The following is a 21,501-nucleotide window of genomic DNA, read 5'->3' on the forward strand; positions in this document are numbered from 1 at the left end:
AATGAGTTAAGGGTATAGAAATATTACTATATATTCCACACAAGTGTATATGAATCTATAATTATCTCAAAGTTACAGTTTTTAAAAGAATTTATTGACCTAGACATTTAATATATGTGCACACTACTACAAGTATCTTTCATTTGAATTTTCTTTAAAAAAAGTCATAAAAATATAAGCAGCATATTATGCAATTTAACCTTGGGTAAATAGCTAAACTAGAGTATTACCAATTTAAGTGAAAAATCTTGAAAAATGGGAGATTATTGATAGAGATGCTTTGACAACACAAGCCCTGAGTTAGTTATTGCATTTTGTTATAGTGCTAAGAGGAAAAGACTGAAAAATATTTACACGACATTCAGCTTAAAGAAACTAAAGTTAAAACACTGAACCAAAATGAGATAAAGCTAATTATAGTGGAATACTTAGAGTTAGTATTTTTAATCACAAAATCATTTACTTAGCAAAACATTCATTATGAGACTCTACTACGATATTTAATAATTATTTAACCTTTAATCTTGAGCTTATTATATTTGTCTTTGCTTTATCGCACAGGAAATTATATTAACTTGAATATTTTTGTAGGATGTTAATTTAAAAATTTACTATATTGATAATATTTAATAGTTATTATAAACAACTCAAGCCAAATAAAAAAATTGTTCTGATCCTTTTGGAATGTGAATAACTGTCTCCTTTCTCCTTGTGTCAATTTTGATACAAGAAAAAGATAAATGCTGTTATAACAGAAACAATTTAGAAACATGCAGAATCTAAAATTTTCTACCAATAATCTCTGTTCAAGGATCTTTCTTGGAAGAGCCCACCATATTTTCTTTGAAATCAACAGAAAAAACTCTATTTAAATTCAGCTGTTCCACAAAATATTTTCCATACATATATATTATATATATGTTTTGAAGGTTTTTTAATGCTTAAAGTAAATTTTCATACTCAAATTCAACAAACCTCTAAGCTTTCATTTGTTCTTAGAATAACTATCATGTCTTATTAAAAGCTATTTAATCTATATGTCAGTTATTTGTAAAAATTAAAAAGAAAGTTTACTAGATCAAAGCTAATGCTTCATAAATTAAAAATAAATAGTAATTTGTAAAATTTTAGGCTTACCTGCCCAAAGCTCACAGCCATCATGGGTATATTAAAACTGCAATTATATGAAGTCATGGTGACAGAAAATCGATTGGTCATACTTGATCCATTAATTTTGGTCTGATTCACCTGAAAGTGCTTTAAAAATATTCCTTTATTTGCTAATGCTGGGAGTCTTCTCTTTGGCATTTCTACAGAACATAATAAAAAATAGGAAGTAAACTTGCATAGTTTGTGCTGCTAAAAAAATCACTATTAAATAACATCCATATGTCATGGAATAAGCTGTTTAAAATCAAATTTTAAGCCCTGGCCGGTTGGCTCAGCGGCAGAGCGTCGGCCTAGCGTGTGGAGGACCCGGGTTCGATTCCCGGCCAGGGCACATAGGAGAAGCGCCCATTTGCTTCTCCACCCCTCCGCCGCGCCTTCCTCTCTGTCTCTCTCTTCCCCTCCTGCAGCTAAGGCTCCATTAGAGCAAAGATGGCCTGGGCGCTGGGGATGGCTCTGTGGCCTCTGCCCCAGGCGCTAGAGTGGCTCTGGTCCCAACATGGCGACACCCAGGAGGGTCGCAACATGGCAACGCCCAGGATGGGCAGAGCATCGCCCCCTGGTGGGCAGAGCGTCGCCCCCTGGTGGGCGTGCCGGGTGGATCCCGGTCGGGCGCATGCGGGAGTCTGTCTGACTGTCTCTCCCTGTTTCCAGCTTCAGAAAAAATAAATAAATAAAAAAATAAAAAAATAAAATAAAATTTTATAAAGAAGATCTTAAGAAAAATAGTTTCTGGTACTTGGTAAACCGCCACTTCTAAAATACAAAGCTTTAAGTCACTTGACCTAAGAGCCTCATCAGGTAAAGACAAACAAAAAATAATTGTTTAAATCATTAACGTAAGAGCCATCAAGCCCTGGTGGGCTTGTAGCCTCTGTGGGCCAGTTAGTTCTGCTCTGTTCCTGGTGCCCTGAATGTGGTGCTCACTAGGACACGTGCTCCAAGAGAGCGAGACCAGGACTGTCTTATTCAGTCTTCTTTCTTTGATACCCAACACAGTGCCTGCTACATGGTAGGTGCTCAATAAATGCTGTTTAACAAACTACTACATTTATCCCAGCACAAATCAGCTGTCCTATACATGCATCCCACTAATTACAATTTGGATTTGATGACAGTGAATCTAAAAGGATTGACTCTAAAATAGTAACACTTAAATTTTTACCAGTTGACTCATGATCTCGCACTTGAAAACAGTTCTAAAAAAAAATTTCAAAACTCTAAAAAATGGGAATAGTGGTGACTATTCCCATTTTTAAGATGACTGTGGGGAATTAGGTTGATTTTTTTTTAAATCACAGTTTAATCTTAATTATTTTATTATCATAGTTTTTATATTTGAGTCTACTAATATGATTAGAAAAACAATGCTAAGACTACCAGAAATAAAGTTTTCATTTATCACATTATTAATTATTGCTCTCAAGTCCATGGAAACATTCAGCTCAATCTTACTAAGCAAATGGCAACGGCAATATCAATACTGTCAATAGTAGCCTTTGAGGACTAGGTCTCTATCTTGGTAGTTTGTTTCTCTAAAATCAAACAAAGCAACATAAAAATGTTTGCCACAGTTTATATATCTGTGAACAGAATCTAAGACTATAAAACCAATTTTTGTCAAAATGACAATTTACATTAAGGATCTACTTATTCTTAATCATCTGGCCTTATTTATTAAAAAATAATAAATTAAATAACATCACTATGATAAAAGAGTAACTCATACAATAGTTAGAGATTGTTTCTATCTAAACTATAGAATATAAGTAATTTCCATGAAAAGATTTTACTACACAATAGATTTAGATGGTTGAAGTAGGTATGAAATGATAAAACATACCATCCCACATGGAAATGGTAGGTGTCTGTCCAATGTATATGACATCTACATAAAAAGACTGAGATTTTGATGCTTTTTGCAAACTAATCCTCTGAAGAGAAAAGTTAGTCCCAGTGATTCTGGTTTTTATGAGGTCCAGAAGGTCTATGCAGGTGTAGGTCCAGCTGAAATATGGTTAATTAATTAGGTATATAGATTAGTTGTAATGTTTAATGTAAACAGATACACTATAAAAAGCATTAAAATCTTAAAGAATAAAAGATTTATTTTTTTCTCACAAGAAAACATCAAGCATACTTTATTAGCATAGAAAAGCAACCATAACAAGGAACAGCAGGTGACAGAAGCTTACACTGTCAGTAAAAGATACAACATTGCCTGCAAATATAGGTCCTCTTATACTTGTAGCCTTGGCAGTAGCCAGAGGAAAGTAAACTACCCTGTGGCAATAGGTAAGGAAAATAAGGAGCATGCATCTTGGTGTAGAGCATAAAAACAAAACCCAAGAATGGAGTAAACTATTTTAATAAAAAATGTCAGGGATAGGCCCTGGTTGGTTGGCTCAGTGGTAGAGCGTTGGCCTGGCGTGCAGGAGTCCCAGGTTCGATTCCCAGCCAGGGCACACAGGAGAGGAGCCTGTCTGCTTCTCCACCCCTCCCCCTCTCCTTCCTCTCTGTCTCTCTCTTCCCCTCCCGCAGCCAAGGCTCCATTGGAGCAAAGTTGGCCCAGGCGCTGAGGATGGCTCTATGGTCTCTGCCTCAGGTGCTAGAGTGGCTCTGGTTGCAACAGAGCTGCACCCCAGATGGGCGGAGCATCCCCCCCTGGTGGGCATGCCAGGTGGACCCTGATCTGGCGCATGCGGAAGTCTGTCTGATTGCCTCCCCGTTTCCAACTTCAGAAAAATACCAAAAAAAAAAAAGTAGAAAAAAAATGTCAGGGATAGAAAAGTAAACAGTCTAATACTAAGCAAAACTGGATCGTGGCATTACTTCCGAAGAGCTCACTGCAGTTGCACTGTCTACTGTTCCAAGTGAAAAAAAAAAAAGCAGAGTTATGTATGGTTCAGTACCTTTTAAGTGTGTAATTTAGATTCAGATTCAGATTTTCCATTATATACTAACTGCATTAAGATCCCATACATTACAATTAAGCAATTCTGCTATGAAAGTTTACAACAAAGAGATAAATGCTGCCATCCAAATAACTAAGTACAGTTTAACAATACTCTTTACAGCTCCTACCGTAGTTACTATCTAGTAAGTCTGAGCATTTTCTATTCTTATTTCCTTCATAGTTTGCATCATGAGATACCTGTGGTGCATCAAAGCCTAGAACTACATCAGTTTTAGAAAATTATATGCAGACTATATTAAGTTAAAGTGCCCTTTAATTTAATAAAACTACATAGAACCTTTAAGTAGAATTAATTACATGACTCTAAAGTTTTAAAAACTACTACCTAAAAGATTTGGTATACTTAACAGTTTACCATTGTTTTGTCCTTTAAATGGTCATAGGAGATGATGATAATTTTCATAATCAATAGATTCATTTTTGATACAAATATTTCTGTTAGGGAGTTTATGGAAAGGGCAGAAAATTGCAGTTGGACCATGGCATACATGATTTCTCAAAAACAAACACTCAAGGAATAGGTTTGTTTTGTCTTCATAGTTTATATAATCTAGTACAATTTGTTAAATTCATAGCATAACTTACTTGTTTCCATAAGCAAAACTATATGTAAATTGCATATCAGTGCTTCTAGGAATCTTGCTTTTGTCTTGGTATTGAAACTTTAGACCAATATGATTTGCCAGGAATCCTTTGTATGCTAAACATAACTACACAGAAAATATAAAAAAAATTAGTAACAATATCTTACCATTAAATTGTTTTGTGACAATTCAAATTAATTCAGTCCAAATCCAATAAATATCTATTGAGCATTTTTTCATAAAAAATGTATCAAAACACACAGGAAAAAAGTTAATTTTTGTCAATAAAGTGCAAAAAATGGGGAAAATTTTACAGAAGAAAAAGTGTTGAAATGACCTTATGATTAATGATTAATTCTTCACTGTTTTTAAAGATATGGTTTTCTTAAAAAAATAGAAATAGTTCATTCCTTATAGTCGCTGAGCTATGTCAGAATTAGGTCCCGCTCTAACTGAACTCTTCAATGAATTTAAAAGCCCATTACACATAGAGAGAGAAACATTTGAGTAGACTGAGATGCAAATGCAGCTTAGCATTTAGAGATGAAACTGTTACTGTAAAATAGTGACTAAATACCAGTTTTAATGGTCTACAGCACCTTAAAAATGCCAAATATATTTAGAACTTCCAGCTTTAGAACATGTGCAACAATATGAGAATTTTAAAATGAGAAAGGGTAAGTCTATGATTGCCAGTCTTAAGCACCTGTCCTAAAATTCCCATTGCCTTTCCTCAGACATTTTTTTTTTTTACTTTTCCCTGATTAGAGACTGGAGAGTGCTCTATGATGGCTATCCCTTTTTGTTGCTTTTCAGTTAATAAAGGACTATTGAAAAAATATAAATGTTTAATAGTTTTGTATTAAATTTGTGTGCAAATAGTTTTTGAAATTATGAGATAAAGCAGAATACATGTGCATGGTACTGAATATTATTTTAATTTCTTTCTTTTTTTTTGAAAATCACCAAAAGAGGACATCACACACACCCAGAGAGTAAACTCCATTGCCTGTCCAATGTGACATGATTTCATATGACAAGCACTTTTCTTTGTCTTAAAATTTCACGAAATTTTATTACCCAGGGATTCTACAAATTTAATTAGCATATCATTTTGTTGAGCTTACCTGATTATAAGGTAATAATAAAATGTCTCCATATGGTCGTCTGTTTGGTTTAACATCTGCTGAGTCAAAAAGAACAGCTGGGTTTTTCAGGGAATAACGACCACAGTAAGCATCAGTTTCAGCTGTCTTCTGCCCTCTATTAATATGTTCCTAAAGAAACAATATTTCAAATGAAAACATGATTTATTGTCTAACTTTATTCCACCCAAGTCCTTTAAGTTCAGACTCGGATCTCATGGCTTCCCAAACTACTGCAACTTGAAATGTTCTCTTGAGACCTATGTGATCCTATTAACCAATGTCACCCCAATAAATTTAATTTTTTTAAAAATGTTCTCATGGGAAATGACATCAGAGTAATGGCAGCATGAGAGATACTTCTGATCTTTCCCTTTGAAATTTCAAAAAATTAAACAACCATAACACAGCAAAGAAACCCCACCCAGCTGGGCTCGCAGGAGCACCTGAAAGATCCATGCACTGAACGGACTAAATGTAGGACAGACTGAAAAGGGGGCGGAAATCAAAATGCATTCATGGTGGGCTTTGGAGAGGAGAGGAGACAAACCAAGAATGACTGGGTTTATTTTTTTTCTCTGCCAGACTATGGGGAGAAGGGAAACTCGGGCTCTCTGGATTTTGTCTGAGGGGTATGGAAAGGGAAATTTTGGAGTGACTGGGTCTCCTGCTGGGAGGAGCAGTGAGATAGAGGGCAGAGGGGGAGATAAACAGAGTGACCAGAGCACAGGGTCACAGCCAGTGTTCCGGCAGTCTGCCTGCAGCCCGCACTCAGCAGAGAGAGAGAAAACTAAAGTGCGGCCCCCAGCCTCCCAGACCCTGCCTCCCTCATCTTGTGGTATGGAGAGCGGCAGAGACAAACCCCACAGCTAGCTCTCCAGACCACTCTCCCCCCTGAAGAACAAAGGGGCTCCATGTCCAGTTCCTAGGTCTGTTGAGACATGGGAAGGAGTGCGCAGAAGCCTGAGATCACCATTGCTAGAGCCGTAAGGCCAGAAAGCTGAAGCCATAAAGCCAGAGGCATAATGCGGAAGCTGTCAAGACCTTACAACATGCCCCAAACTCCACCAAGTTTGCGGCCCCAGCTAAAAGCTGTAATACAGTCACACCTACAGAAAGAAACCTCTCAAACCCGAAATTAATTTTTTCTTTGTTTCCTCTTTTTTCTAATTCTTTTCTTCTCTTTTTCTCTTTTGAATTTCATCTACTTTAAATTTTGTGTTTTTATTCTTTTTTGCAGTGTTTTGTTTTTTACTTTGTTTGCTTCTGATCTTTTTTCTGTGGTTTTTCTTCTTGTCATAATTTTTTAAATATTTATATTTTATTGTATTTTTATATTAATTATTCATTTTTTTAGAATTTTTTTTTAGAGTTCTTAACAATACCACTCTCAAAGGCTGATAAGGATGAAGAAATCGAATACCGTGGGCACACAAGATAGAGAAGTAGTTCAGACGAAAATGAAAATTTTCCAGAAGAAAATCTCAATCACATGGAAATCTTGGAGTTAAATGATAGGTAATTTAAAATTGAAGTTCTGAAAATACTCAACTAGTTACAAGAAGATACCAATAGGCAACTTAATGAGCTCAGAAAACAAATTAATGAACAAAATGAATACCTCACCAAGGAGATTGCTACAGAGATAAAGAACTCAACACATGAATTGAAGATGGAGGTAGCAAGTTTAGCTAATAGAACAAGTCTGAGAGAGGAAAGAAGACAGACAACTAGAGATGCTACAGAGAGAAGAGGAGAGAGACTCACAAATTAAAAATATTGAGAGAGCTCTACAAGAACTGTCTGACTCTGTCAGAAAGAGCAATGTAAGAATAATGAGTTATCAGAGAAGAAGAGAGAGGGAAAGGAATGGAGACCCTATTCAAACTAATAATTGATGAGAATTTCCCAAGCCTATGTTCTCTTAGATATGCTAAAGCTCTCACCCTATATCTCATTTGGATTCATAATTGCATAATCCCTTGTAGCTGTATTTCCCAAATCCTATCTTTCCTCTATATAATGAACTCCTTAATGATATTTAATCCTTCCTTTCACATGTGTTTATTCAGTGTTCAATGTGTGTCAAGTTTTTGTTTGTCAGCGAATCCGTTTTTTTCTTTACGCTTTGGCGTTCTACTGTCTCTAAACACAGAAGCCCATCAGTTTAGAATAAAAGAACCAAGGATTATGAAACCAAGGCTGAAGAGAGGCATTTAACTCACATAACTTAAAAAATAAAATGAGTCAGAGAAAGTGGCATATGAGTTGTCTTAAAAGATAAAAAGATGTTATTTGAAAGGACTGGGGAGCCACGGGGCCTCAGAAGAGAGTAAAACACGTACAGAGCAGCAGGGGTGTGGGAGAGAGGGCTGGGAATGCAAACTGTCACAGTAAAGTGGAGCAAAGAATGTGTGTTGTGATAATGAAGGAGATGAAGAAGAAGAAAAGTATAATTTAAATTACCCATGCACTCCCCATGGCTGCAAGTGCTGAGGTCAGTAGAACCAAAATGCATGTAGCTTTGTTTAATTAAGTTGAAAACAAAGCACATTAAGTGGATTTCCCCTTATTTTTCACCAGTAAATCTCTTCATATAAGCATCACATGATACATATTTTAAAAACTCATATTTATTTCTAGTGTTTTTATTGGAATTGAATAACTAGCATACTTCTCATTCTGATGATACTCACTTGGAAGTGGTGACTATTGGCTTCCTCAAGTTTTCAAAGTAATAATTAGGAAAGTGGTGTTATTTTAAATTTTCCTTATGTAGATAGGTGAAAAATCTTTATATCTCATCAAAACTAAATCATCACTAGGTCTTGTACTAATGGAGCAGAGGGTGAAATAAAAAAGCAAGGGAAGTGATTTACTACCAATCGTCTTTTCTGGAGCCAGTGAGGAAAAGGGACACACTCTGCGTCCAAGTGAAGAAAATGAACAGAACACTCCACAGATCCTACGTTTGCCTCATTTCTATTATCAGGAAAATTCATGTGGAGTGGAAATACTACTTTCACAAAGGAATCATTTTACAATGCAACGAGGACAGATCTTATAAAAAAATTATATTTGCAATTTGCTTTGGATGATAAGGAATTAATGCTAGTTTAGAAAAGCAATGACAGAAATTCCAAATATTTGCATGAATTTTTATCAGGTCAGTTTCATAGTTCATTAAACATTCCATACCAGGTTAAAATCAGTTTCATAATCTCTGAAGTATTTCACGGCAAATCCTTCTTCAAAATTTGCAATTTGCGGTGGACACTTAGCACGAACCATTTCTTCCACTGCTTCCTGAAACTAAATTAATAATATGAATTTTAGTAACTTCTTTTTCATGAACAGTTAGAACATAGGAATTCTCCTACTAATTCTACTAATTAGTTATAACACATTCATACAAGAATTCCCATATTTTAGCCATAATTAAGAGATAATTTCCTAAATAATTAATGTGAAAATTCTAGTGTCCTATGACTTTTTAAAGTTTTAATTTAGAATGACAATAGCTACATCCAATTGGCTAATATTAGCTTACTTAATTATTACTAAGGTAAACATATTTGTTCAAAAGTGTCTTCAAAAAGAATAATGAGGCAAACCTAAATAAATTTGAACCCAATTAAACAGACTCCAGATCGTTTTTTAAATTAACTCAAAATTAACTGGATTCAAGAGATCCAGACATGAAAAGTCTGTACTTATGACTATTTTAAAAATAAGAAATAATTGCAGGTATATAGGAATCTGTACCCATTCATGAGGTCTCTTGTAGAAACTTCCATATCTATTGCTTTGGCAAAGCAGAGATATATATGATATTTAGAACTAAAGACTTAGGATGACAGGTGATCTTTAATCATCAAATATTAACTTAAACTCAATGTAAAGGTAGCTTTCAAAATTCAGTAATCTACAGTAAACATTCTTTCTTTATGAACAACTGCTCCATATGGAGATACGTTGGCACCGATCTAAGAAATCCCCCTTCGGCCCTCATCTTTGTGATATTCTTCCCTGCTCCTCTCATTATGCAGTGCCTCCAACTCATCATGCCCAGTAGGCAGGTGTGTTACTACTACTTAAAGTGTGTGCATGTGTTTTCTAACAGAATGATGATGTTTCAATGGCATTCTGTTTAAAAAATTAACAGAGCATACTTCAGCTTCTGTTGACCGTGGGGTAAGAGGCTGAGAAGTGACCCCATCCCAGTTCAGTGTAAATGTGTCCAAACTAGGTTTTCCTTTGGTCTGTTCTATAATATCCAGTGTGACATTATATCCTTCAAATACTTCATAGCCGAGCAGATCAAAGTCTCCTGTAACAAAGTACCAAACAGGATTTTAAGAAGTTAATTTTAAAAATGTCAATACATCCATAGTAGAATTCAAATTTAAGAAAATTGGTTTTCAGTTCCATTATCATAAAATAAAAATAAACAGGGAAGATGCAAATCTTTGAATTTGAGCAGATTTCTCCACAGCAGAAATAGGAAAATAGCAGATAAAGTGCTGTTCATTTAAGGTTCTGTTTCTATTGCTTAAGAGAAAAGATTAGAAGATAAACAGAAGTGATATTGGGACCATGAGGTAAAGATCACAGTAGTATATTCTAAAAATCCTTCAGTTTTGTGCCGCTACCTTAGTGTAAAGGGCTAGGCTGGGATATTGCCATTTTTTAAAAGACCTGAATAAGGTACAGAGCTGAATTCCAAGGAACAGCCCCAGGCCTGTGAAACCTGTTCATATAGCGTTCCTTTGAGAGAATTAAAGCCTTGTCCTCAGATGTCTATTTTCTCTTGGAAGATGCTTTACTGATGTAATCTAATTGCCTTTCTTTGTTAGGCAATGTCCTAGAATTATCCCAGTTATGATTTTGGTGCCATGTTTCTTAAGGTCTCCGCTGAAACCTTAAAATTTCTCTCTGATCTATAAATAAGTTCCTGGGAGAACAAGGATAAACATACTTTAATTTAGAAAATGTTTTGACAGTCTAACTTTTGGCAAATCTTTAGTACTTCAATTCATGTTAAACAAAACTCTTCACCCTCCACCCAACAATCAAATGAACATTTTCATAAGGTGAGACAAACATTGAAGTAACATTTTACTTATATGAAATGGGAAATAATGATTGCCCAAAGAAAAGTAAACACACACAGTCAGGCACCTGTTTCATGAGCTAGATATCCCAAATACCCAAAATGGTTGTTAGAATTGGCTATCAGATTTGAAATTATTGATCATTAGTAAGTTAACAGCTATTATTTGAGGGAAAAAAATAAAGAGATCAAATAATTTTTGAAAATGTTGCATTATATACAGGTGAATAGAGTTTTTGTTTCTCACTGCAGAATTGCTTGGGGATGTTAATTTTTTAATATGCTCTGTCAATCTTCAAGAAGCAGCTGCGGTAAGCAGTATTTCCAACATGGATTTGATCATAGAATTCTTTCATCCTGAAAGATCTGGCCAGACTTGTGTCTCCTGAGCAATATTGGTTTACTTACATTTAATTTTCAGAATTGATATCATCACTAATTTTTGCTAATTCATAAAGGGTTATTATATTGATATTGTGTTTGTAGTATATATAGTGTATTTCTCATGTACTGGAGTTTCACAGTCCTTGAAATACAGTGGGAATTTAAATTACAATAGGAAAAATTAACCATATAATTTCTATTGATTCTAAAATTGATAAAGGCTGTGAATCCAAATTTTTTTCCTTTGTCATTTTATGGTGCTTTTACCTTTGGCAGTGAAATTGCACTAGATACAAATTTGTTTTCTAGAAAAAAACTTGAAGCACATACAAAATGAAATACATGCTTACCTCTAGTTGATATAAAGGTTATCGTGTAGACATAACTTTGGGGATTTGCGGTTCTTGTTACTTGAACTGCATCCGGTTTTAAAGACCAGAGTTCATTTAAGGCTGATTGTAGTATGAAGTCAGAAGCATCAGCAGGTATCAAGACTTGGACAAATGGAAAAAAAAAGAAGAGCTGAAATCTGTCTGCACTACCAACAATAATGTCTTATAGTTGAATTTTTTAAAGTGCTCAGTCTGCACCATATGACCATCACTTAATGAAATTGTGTTCTGAAATTGATTCACATTCAATAATATTGACTACTTACTTGGGTTGTGGTCTCTTGAGGATAGGGCTCATATTTTAATTTTTGAATATTCCCATAGAAATAAACATTATACCATATTTGGTAAACAGTAAGCATTTTCAATATCTACTGGTTGAAATAATTAACAGAAAAAGCAAAATTTATTTTTTCAGGATTTATTATAAAATACAGAAATGCAGTGTTTTTACTAACAGACAATTAGTGTCTTATGGATCTGTCACTCTGTTTGAGAGATTGAAGGCAATGTTTTCCTGCAATGATGAATTTAATTGCTTTAGCTTACAGCTGTGAGTCATAGATATCTAAATCCTGGTGTGCATTCACATGCATATTTATCATGATCCCTACAGAAGAAAATAATAGTATGTGCCGTATTTTAATTTTTTATGTTTTTATTGATGCCATTTTCTATCGCAGTCTGAAGACTTTTTTTTACATTTTTCTGCTTTTTTGTCTAGTATGCTATTAAAACTGAAAACTGACTACAGCGAGTACCTCTCTATAATTATATGTATACACAAAGAGAAATAAAATCTCCCTTATTATTCATCACTTACCAGTTTTTTCCATGTTATAAATTAATCTGTACTGGCAATGTGAGCATGAATTGACTTCTATACATGCGCTAGTTACTGTGATCCTCTGAACTTCCTGAGTTGCATCAGTTGTTTCCCAGTTTTCCAATGTTATAACCTATTTTCCAATTTAAACAAATCTTTATTATATAGAAAAACTTTAAAGACATCATGTTCTATCTTCATCGCTCTTGCCTATCTTTATCATCATGCCTCTTTATCGCTCTATGTTATCGCAAATGATAAAATATGTTCAAGTTTTATCAAGTAATATCCTCTTTAGAATTGGCTATAAGAGCCATAATTCAATAATTTTCCATGAATGTTTTCCTCCCAAACAGCATCCTACCAAAGTAAACTGAGTAACCAAATAGAGCTCCTATTTTGCACATTTTTTTTCTAGACAGTGGAGATGCAATTATAACAAACCTGTACTTCCTGAACAACTGCTGACTGGGACTGAATAACTTGCTCTTCGTTCACTGCATCTTCTGTTTGTTGTTCAGTATAGACACTTCTATACTGATACAGTCCAACATCGACAAAAGCACTCAGTCTATGCTCCTGTAGCAAGATTTCAATGTAATATCTGGAAGACAGAGTGACTCATAAATATAATTTTTTCTTTCTGGAGCACTTGTCACAAATTCCTTTTGCAATGAATAAAATGTCAGCATTGTATAAAACACCTGCTTATTAACTGATTTATATTGTAGTATCCCTGATTTTTAAATATTAAAATATCAAAGTTTCATAGTAGTTTGCTAAAATAAGATGAATTATGTATGATATCTGCATTAGTAAAGAGTTGTTCTCATTCATAACTAATTGTTTTGTCAATAAATCCTTATCAAAAAAGATGCTACCTCCTATCCTCAAGGAGCTTAAAACAAAATTACATTGTAGCGTATAATACAAACATCCTGGCATAAAGCCCAGAGGACATGCGGGGTTAAGGCAGGCAGCTGCAGACAGAACATATATTTTGTATCTGAATGGCTGCATGTGTCTGGGGATGAAAGCTCCTATTCTCATATTTCTTAAATACTGGTTCCATTTGATTAGAGTTACTATGGTCCCCAATAAGTTTGTTGGGGTTCACACCTTTTGTTTGGAATTCTTGATTGCTCAGGCCCCTGCCCATCATCCCATTGCTATCCAGGATAAAGTAGTCACTAACCAGCTGTTATAGGTGAGTGCAAAGCTGCTACTCCCCTGCCTGAATCTCTATCAATGTTTAAGTTTCTCCCATCTGTGGAGAGAACTGCGGGGAGCTCCTCTGAATTGCCTCAGTCATTTAACAGGCACTCTTGTACATGGAGGATACTTACCCACAGCTCATGGAAGCCTGAAGGAGAGGCATTTATCACCTCTTATCTGTCTAGAATGATGGTGCTCTGGGTCATCCTCCTCAAAGAACTGATATTGGAGGGTTGCATGAGGCCCTGGCTGCCCTGAGAACCTGCCTGCTTGCCTCCCCCCCCTCCCCCCCGTTCAAGGTAGGTGACGCTAAGGAGCAGGACTCAGAGAAGAACCATTACATTCTGTGTCATTGCCTGACAACTTAAAAATATTTAGGCAGCACTTCGCATGTGCTAGAAACTAATCTGAACACTTTACAGTTGTCATTATTTCGAATCTTCACAAAGTCCTATAAAGTATATACCATTCTTCTCTGTTCATATGAATAACAGAGACAAAGAGAGTTTCAAAGATTGAAAGTTGATGTAAGAATTCGTAACTGAGGTCAAATTTAAAGTAGAACAGGATGGCCAAAGAGAAGAGCCATGTGCTTAGAGATGGGGCTGTATCGTCTGAGCAGAAGGAACTGGAGATATGAGCTACCTTCAGAAAGGCCTCCAGGGCCACTGCGCAATCAACCAGCTGGCGTAACCTCAGTTTTAGAATCCACAGCTATCTGCCTAAATACCGTGCAAAAATTCCAAGCTAGTGGGCGGGAACAAAGATACACCAGGCAGCAGATGTATTAGGAATCGCTTTCACGCAAGCTCTGTATTCCTGCCAACCAGGTAAATTGAACTCATTTACCAAGGCTAAGGCGAAGCCTGAAGGGGAACTGACACTGAGTAACAGCAGGGATTAATTAGGTATTTCAGTTGCCCTAAAGTGGCCCAGTGACCTTTCTTAAAAAAGAAAATGTTTAAGTATATAAAGAAGTAAAGGTGGAAGGAGAAGGAGACAAAGAACGGAATGCTTTCTGCATGGCACTGTGGCCAAGAGAACACTGGGTGGCTATGCCCGGGTTTTGTTGATTCTAACCCTCTCTGTCCACCTTCATCAGATCTTCATGGTGCTACCTGTGAGCAAAATCTCATCAATATCTATTTTTATGTCCCATCTATGTATGGAATCATATAGTTCTTAGTTTTTTCTGATTTACTTATTTCGCTCAGTATAATGTTATCAAGGTCCATCCATGTTGTTGTAAATGATCCGATGTCATCATTTCTTATGGCTGAGTAGTATTCCATAGTATATATGTACCAGAGCTTTTTAATCCACTCTTCCACTGATGGACACTTGGGCTGCTTCCAGATCTTCGCTATTGTGAACAATGCTGCCATAAATATGGGGGTGCATTTCTCCTTTTGGAACAGTGCTATGGTGTTCTTAGGGTATATTTCTAAAAGTGGGATAGCTGGGTCAAAAGGCAGTTAGATTTTTAATTTTTTGAAAATTCTCCATACTGTTTTCCACAGTGGCTGCACCAGTCTGCATTCTCACCAGCAGTGCAGGAGGGTTCCCTTTTCTCCACATCCTCACCAGCACTTATTCTGTGTTGTTTTGTTGATGAGCGCCATTCTGACTGGTGTGAGGTGATATCTCATTGTGGTTTTAATTTGCATTTCTCTAATGATTATTGATGTTGAGCATTTTTTCATATGCCTATTGGCCATCTGTATGTCCTCTTTGAAGAAGTGTCTATTCATTTCTTTTGCCCATGGACAAGAGTGTGGTGGTTACAGGGAAAGGGGGTAGGAAGGAGGGGGGAGGGGAAGGACACAAAGAAAACCAAATAGAAGGTGACAGAAGACAATTTGACTTAGGGTGATGGGTATGCAACACAATCAAATGTCAAAATAACCTGGAGATGTTTTCTCTGAACATATGTACCCTGATTTATCAATGTAACCCCATTTAAATTAATAATAAAAAAATCTCATCAATATCTAGAAGGGTGATATAGTAGAATAAAAATAAACTCCTCCCATCAAAAAGTGAAATCTATTTTTTCACCCTTTGAATCTAGGTTTGACCATTTGCTTTGGCCAATGGGATACTAGTAAATGTGACACAATCAGTCTTGAAAAATATGTGTGCATTAGGAATTGACCTCTTTATAGCTGGGACCCCATTCATCAATGTGACAAGTTTGGGCTAGCCTCTTGGAACATTAGAGACCATGTGGAGAAGGACATACCAGATACCTAACTCCAACCATGCCAAGTGAGGCTACAGATCTGTAAGTGAGGCCACCCCATACCATCAGTCACTAACCAAAGCAGCTAGGACCAAAAGAATTGCCTAGCCAATCACAAAATTGTGGTGCTTTAAGCTACTAAAGTTTGGGAAGTGGTTTCTTATGCAGAATATTCTAACAGACACAAATGATAAATGGAAAGCCATCTCAATGAATCTCTTGATGTCTTTCATGTGACTTAGTTATTTTAAATATAACCTGTCTTTTACCTTCCTGTTTTCTAGAAATATTGAATATTTTTTATGTCATTATCTGCTATTTAAATGGTACATTCATCGTGTCTCCGCACTTGGCCTTTCAGCACTAAAAGATGTACTTCATAAGGAAAGGGAATGTGTTTTAATACCATTTGTATTAATATTCCAGAATCTAGCCCATGGTAGAATATGAGTAAATGAATGTATTAGCTATGGCACTGATCCATGTGGTTTGGGGACTTTTCTCTAGCAAAATTCAAGAGCTCAGGCTTCTGTAGAAGCCGAGAAAGGCCTTAGTAAAAAACTAAAAATAAGATTAAGTATACCTCACAAAGTTATAATTTTAGCAACTCAGATAATTTAGATGTCAAATTCCCTGATTAGCTGAATGTCAGTATTCTTGAAAATATACAAACAAAATTCATTAATTACAGAGCCTAACCATTTACAAATTAAGCCAATAAACCAATATCACTTCCACCAATAAAAATAAATTGCAAAAGTATTTAGACATAAACTTTAATTTCTAAATACCATACAATAATTTAAAGAAAGAAAACCTTACTCTTTTCCTTTCTGAAGATGAATGTCATCGGATCTTTGTGTTGGACTGGAAAAATAACTGTTGGCACTGGATGAATGATGTGCAATCCTCACCTTGTCCCAAAAAGAGAAGGAGAGGGTTGGGAGAGGAAAAGGGGGGTGAGGAGAGAGAAAGAGAAAGAAAGGGGAGAAATATTAATAAACCTTTTTAGCACTTATTCATTATCCTGTCAGTCTTAGGACTTTTATGAATAGAAAAATGTGAAGCTACTTCATATTTTTCTTCCAAGATCTGTCATCCATGATTAAAAGGCATTTTTAAAAATTATCAAAGCTCACTTCATTCCTTCTACCCTAACTAACATCAGCACCGCTATACCAAACAGACTGCACAGAGCATAGCTTTTCCACACTGGAACTGCAAGAGAAAATAGAAAAACATGTTTTTATTGTTAAATAAAATATTTTTTTCCTCTATAGAAAACTTGAAGGAATTTAATCCAAATAAGACCACTAAAAGTAGGTCTGAAAGATTCCAAAGATCATTAATGGGTCTGTGTACTAGAATGAGACTGGGTTCCCATTAGGAGTAACTGTAGCATTTTTGGAGGAAGCATACTGAGAAGCTATGATAAAACTGGAACTCATATACCACAGGGCCCAATGCGTCCAGTTTGAGATGTAATCTTCCCATATACAGGAGTCCTTGGGTTACAGTTCTGGTCCTACGACAGTGATGTAACCCTGAATTTTGGTGTAAGTCAAAACACAGCCTAGCCGAAGTCACTTACCTATCCTAACACTGTTGTAAAATCATAATCTAGAACATAGAAACACAACTAAGCCACAGGAAAGGGAAAAGGACATAAACATACTGCACTGTACACTGTACTGTAGTAACAGAAAAAATGACAAGAGAATGAGTAAGCTGAAACACTCATGTCTCAATTTTTAAAAATCTTTATGAGAGTGAGCACTGTAAACTCAAAACATCGTGTGTTGAGACCGTCTTAACCCAAGGACCCCATGTATATTGAATCATAAAATGTCCTTTTGGTTTGATTAGTTTCACATTTACAAAACTATCTTAAGGAAATATTCCAAAATCAAAATGATGTAATGACCACAGATATTTGATAGGGTATTTATTATTTGTGGTCATAAAAATTCAGAAGAAAGAAACTTACCAGTATAGAGAGAGTGATCTAAGCTAAACCCATGCAATAGCATGCTATTCAGTCATTAAAACGGTGTTATATAAATTATTTAATAAAATGTGACAAAAGAGGACTATGAAATTGGATGTATGACCCTATTTATGTAAAAGACAAAATAGAGATATTAGGAAATGATACACTCTCATTTAATAACTGAGTAAAAGTACAGAAGTAAAATATTTTTATTCTTTTCCAAATTTCCTCTGTTGTAGTTATAATTCCTTCATAATAAAAACAAAGTTCAGTTGTAAAGGAAACAGACCTGTTTTTTCCATGGAAGAGAAAATTTAGATAGAAGAGCATTTTATTTTACGTAATGGATTTTCTATGACAACTTTATAGTTCGTATCACATGTGTTAAAATAGCCAAGAACCCAACCACATGAAAAACATGTCTGACAATAATTCTGTAATATATTGATTGGTTTTGGTTTAGAATAAATGATATACATTACATATGAAGATTATCATATTGTTTATATAATATCAAAGATTATCTTTGTCTCCCCTACCTTATCTTTTGGAAGTCCAGTCTGGCTAAAATAAATTGCATAATGGTCATCACCTTTGATGTAGAATCTATAAACATCAGAATCTGGAGCCACCAAAAATCCACTGAAGCGTGCAACAAATGTGTCTTGTTCCATGGGCCAAATATAGGAAGCTGAGTCTACCCAGCTGGCACCCAGGTACCCTGGTGTTTTTTCATTGTAGTCAAGTACCTCTTCAAGATGTACTGGCCGACTATTATTCCATACCTCAAGCTTTAGGCCTCTCCCACCTGAACATAAAATAAAAGAAACCTTTATCAGAATTTTGGTATGGTATCTTATGGCCTTCTATTTTGGTGGTGGTTATAAATATCCTATTTCAATTCATATTTTTAGAGCAGATGTGTGAATAAAACTATTACTTCATGTACTTGTGTCTAGAGAATAGAGTGCTATTAAGACAGTTGAAAATTTTATTCACTTTTCTGCACACCAGGCTCCACATATGTAAAATGGTAGTAACACTACTATCTGCATGGGTGCTATGAGGATTAGATATGATATATATGCAATATATTTTTACATAAACAATATATAAAACACAGCACTTATAAGTGCTTTACTTAAGATAATAATGTAATAATTATTCCTTTTGATACAACTGCTGTTGCTTTATACAGTTAAGTCTAAAAATTTCAAAGTTCAGACCATTTGATCAGAAAATCTTTGCTTTGGTTATTCTCTGTAACAAAAATTACTCAATTAATGTCTTGCAACTAATCAAAGAACAGGTAACATTGGCTTTAAGATTTGTCAGTATTTTTTATTTTTATTTTTTAACATCATGTCTGCTTAAGGATTTCATCTCTTTCTTGGACAGAACCAGAGAGAGAATATTCTCATTAAGGTGTATCTACACTTCTATAAATGCTATGATTGAGTTATTTCTCACCAAAGAGGGGCCATCTCTTTTTATTTCTTCCTTACAATACAACAACAATCAGGCTCCTGACTTCCTCCAGTGGCCTTCAGCTTGTCTGGAGTGTCAGGATATAGAGAACAATGGCTCTCCTCTTCAGCTGAGTTTATATAGAGAAAACCTTGAGCGCTTCTTTCATTGATGCATACCACTTTCTTTGAAGTTACCAATTATAAATATCAAAATTCTTTTTCTTAAACTGGTCATTTTTCTAATATCATTCAAAACAAGGAAATTTAAGAGGTTGGTAAACAGAAGTTATTTGGCTTCAAATACCAACCTTTGATACAATTATAAACCGATTTTACTGTACGCATAAAACACACAGCGCACTGAACACAGGCAGGAGTCTCAGGAGACTCACTGCAGACAGCAAGGCGCCAGCTGCACTGTCCCTGGGTAAACGTGAAAGTCTGGAAAAAATTTTGAGTTCCATTTCTCTCATACCCATTATCATCCCTAAATCATTCTGCACAAGTGAGGAGGAGACTCTGCCATTTTTTTTAAACCAGAAAAAGGTGTAATTTAAATCTCCATTTAGTAATTATCATTTGATATGAAATAAAGGTACCATGGTACTCTATCCACAGAGATGGCTGCTTTTAGTAGGCTGTCCGAGGGATTTCGGTCAGGCTTACCTCCACTGGTGCAGCCTTGATGCAGCTATTTTTATACAAATATTTTCTAAATCAGAAAGTGTAAATAGAAAGATGAGGAAAATATTTATTTTCCTTCTAATGACAAATTCTAAAAAGTTCAAATAATATTTTTACTAATTGTTGTAGGCTGACTATATCCCCTGCAGACTCATATGTTGCAACTTAATGCCCATTGAAATGGTATTAAGAGGTGGGGCCTTAAGGAGTACTTAGGTCACAAGGGTGGAGCCCTCATGAGTGGGATTAATGCCCTTATTGAAGAGACCCCATTGAGCTCCGTAGGCCCAACAAGGCGCCATCTATGAGGAAGCAGTTGTCACCAGACTCCTAATCTTCCAATACCATGATCTTGGACTTCCCAGCCCCCAGAACTACAAGAAATAAATGTTTATTGTTTATTAGCTATCTAGTTTATGGCATTCTGTTATATCAGCCCAAATGGACTAAAAAACTAATGGTATATATCAATAATATTCTTCTTATGTAAATATAGAAATGGCCAGTCTCTCTTCTGGTAACTTACCTGGATATACAGTTCTGAGAATAGCAGGTTTAGGGGATGTCTTGCAATATATATTATTTTCTGTGACATTCAAAACATCACAGGCTTTACCTATAGAGAAGCAAGGTACAGAGTTGTTACTATGAAGCTTCAGAATACAAACCACATAAGTCTGGCTTGAAGTACTCTTTTAATTAAAACAAAATTGCACAAGCAAGAGGCAAAGTGGGGGTGGGGGGGCTTCATTTCCTTTATATATTCTTATCACTCATTAATTGTCATACTTCCACAAGAAAACATTTTTTTTGGCAAAAGATCAGAAGTCTGAGTAAGAGAATTTTACAATTTTTGAGAAAGAAAGTTAAAAATTTGATAAAATTATATCACAATAAGAGATTGCACTTCTGAGTTCAAAGGAAAGCCTTATATTTTGATTATTGAAGAGAATTTGCTGAATAAATCCATGATGTTTAGAATTTACAGAAGCAGATGATCTTAGTCCTCTCGGTTAAAAAAAGAAAAGTGGTTTGGTTCAAGTTGTTTAAATGAAAACAAAAGGTGTAATAATTTGTAAATGGTATTTTCAAATAATTATTTTCAAAAAATTAAGGATTCAAAATATCAAATCTGGTTTACACATTAACAACAATGAAATATAAAAATTAACATGTTATATATTTGCATATCAACTGTACAACATCAGATCATAAAACACATTATATAAATTTAAAATCATTTATGTCTCTGGTTTTAATACTCAAAATGTAATTATATTTAACACATCAGGGCCCTGGCCAGTTGGTTCAGC

At 35.3% G+C, this 21,501-nt stretch overlaps 1 protein-coding gene across 1 annotated transcript in view; it reads right to left on the bottom strand.

Moving 5' to 3' along the window:
• Positions 1-21,501, bottom strand: part of PKHD1L1 (PKHD1 like 1) — a 167,735-nt gene that overhangs the window by 115,160 nt on the left and 31,074 nt on the right. The window contains exons 12-23 of the mRNA XM_066265808.1: positions 20,715-20,804; positions 18,575-18,843; positions 16,868-16,959; positions 13,033-13,192; positions 12,586-12,721; positions 11,721-11,864; positions 10,046-10,203; positions 9,072-9,185; positions 5,856-6,005; positions 4,730-4,854; positions 3,011-3,174; positions 1,138-1,310 (exon numbers count right to left, since the gene is read on the bottom strand). Coding sequence (XP_066121905.1) covers positions 1,138-1,310; positions 3,011-3,174; positions 4,730-4,854; positions 5,856-6,005; positions 9,072-9,185; positions 10,046-10,203; positions 11,721-11,864; positions 12,586-12,721; positions 13,033-13,192; positions 16,868-16,959; positions 18,575-18,843; positions 20,715-20,804 — 1,775 coding nt within the window. The remainder of the gene's footprint in view (positions 1-1,137; positions 1,311-3,010; positions 3,175-4,729; positions 4,855-5,855; positions 6,006-9,071; positions 9,186-10,045; positions 10,204-11,720; positions 11,865-12,585; positions 12,722-13,032; positions 13,193-16,867; positions 16,960-18,574; positions 18,844-20,714; positions 20,805-21,501) is intronic.

The sequence above is a fragment of the Saccopteryx bilineata genome, chromosome 3 (genome assembly GCF_036850765.1).
Source record: "Saccopteryx bilineata isolate mSacBil1 chromosome 3, mSacBil1_pri_phased_curated, whole genome shotgun sequence".
Classification (NCBI taxonomy): Eukaryota; Metazoa; Chordata; class Mammalia; order Chiroptera; family Emballonuridae; genus Saccopteryx; species Saccopteryx bilineata.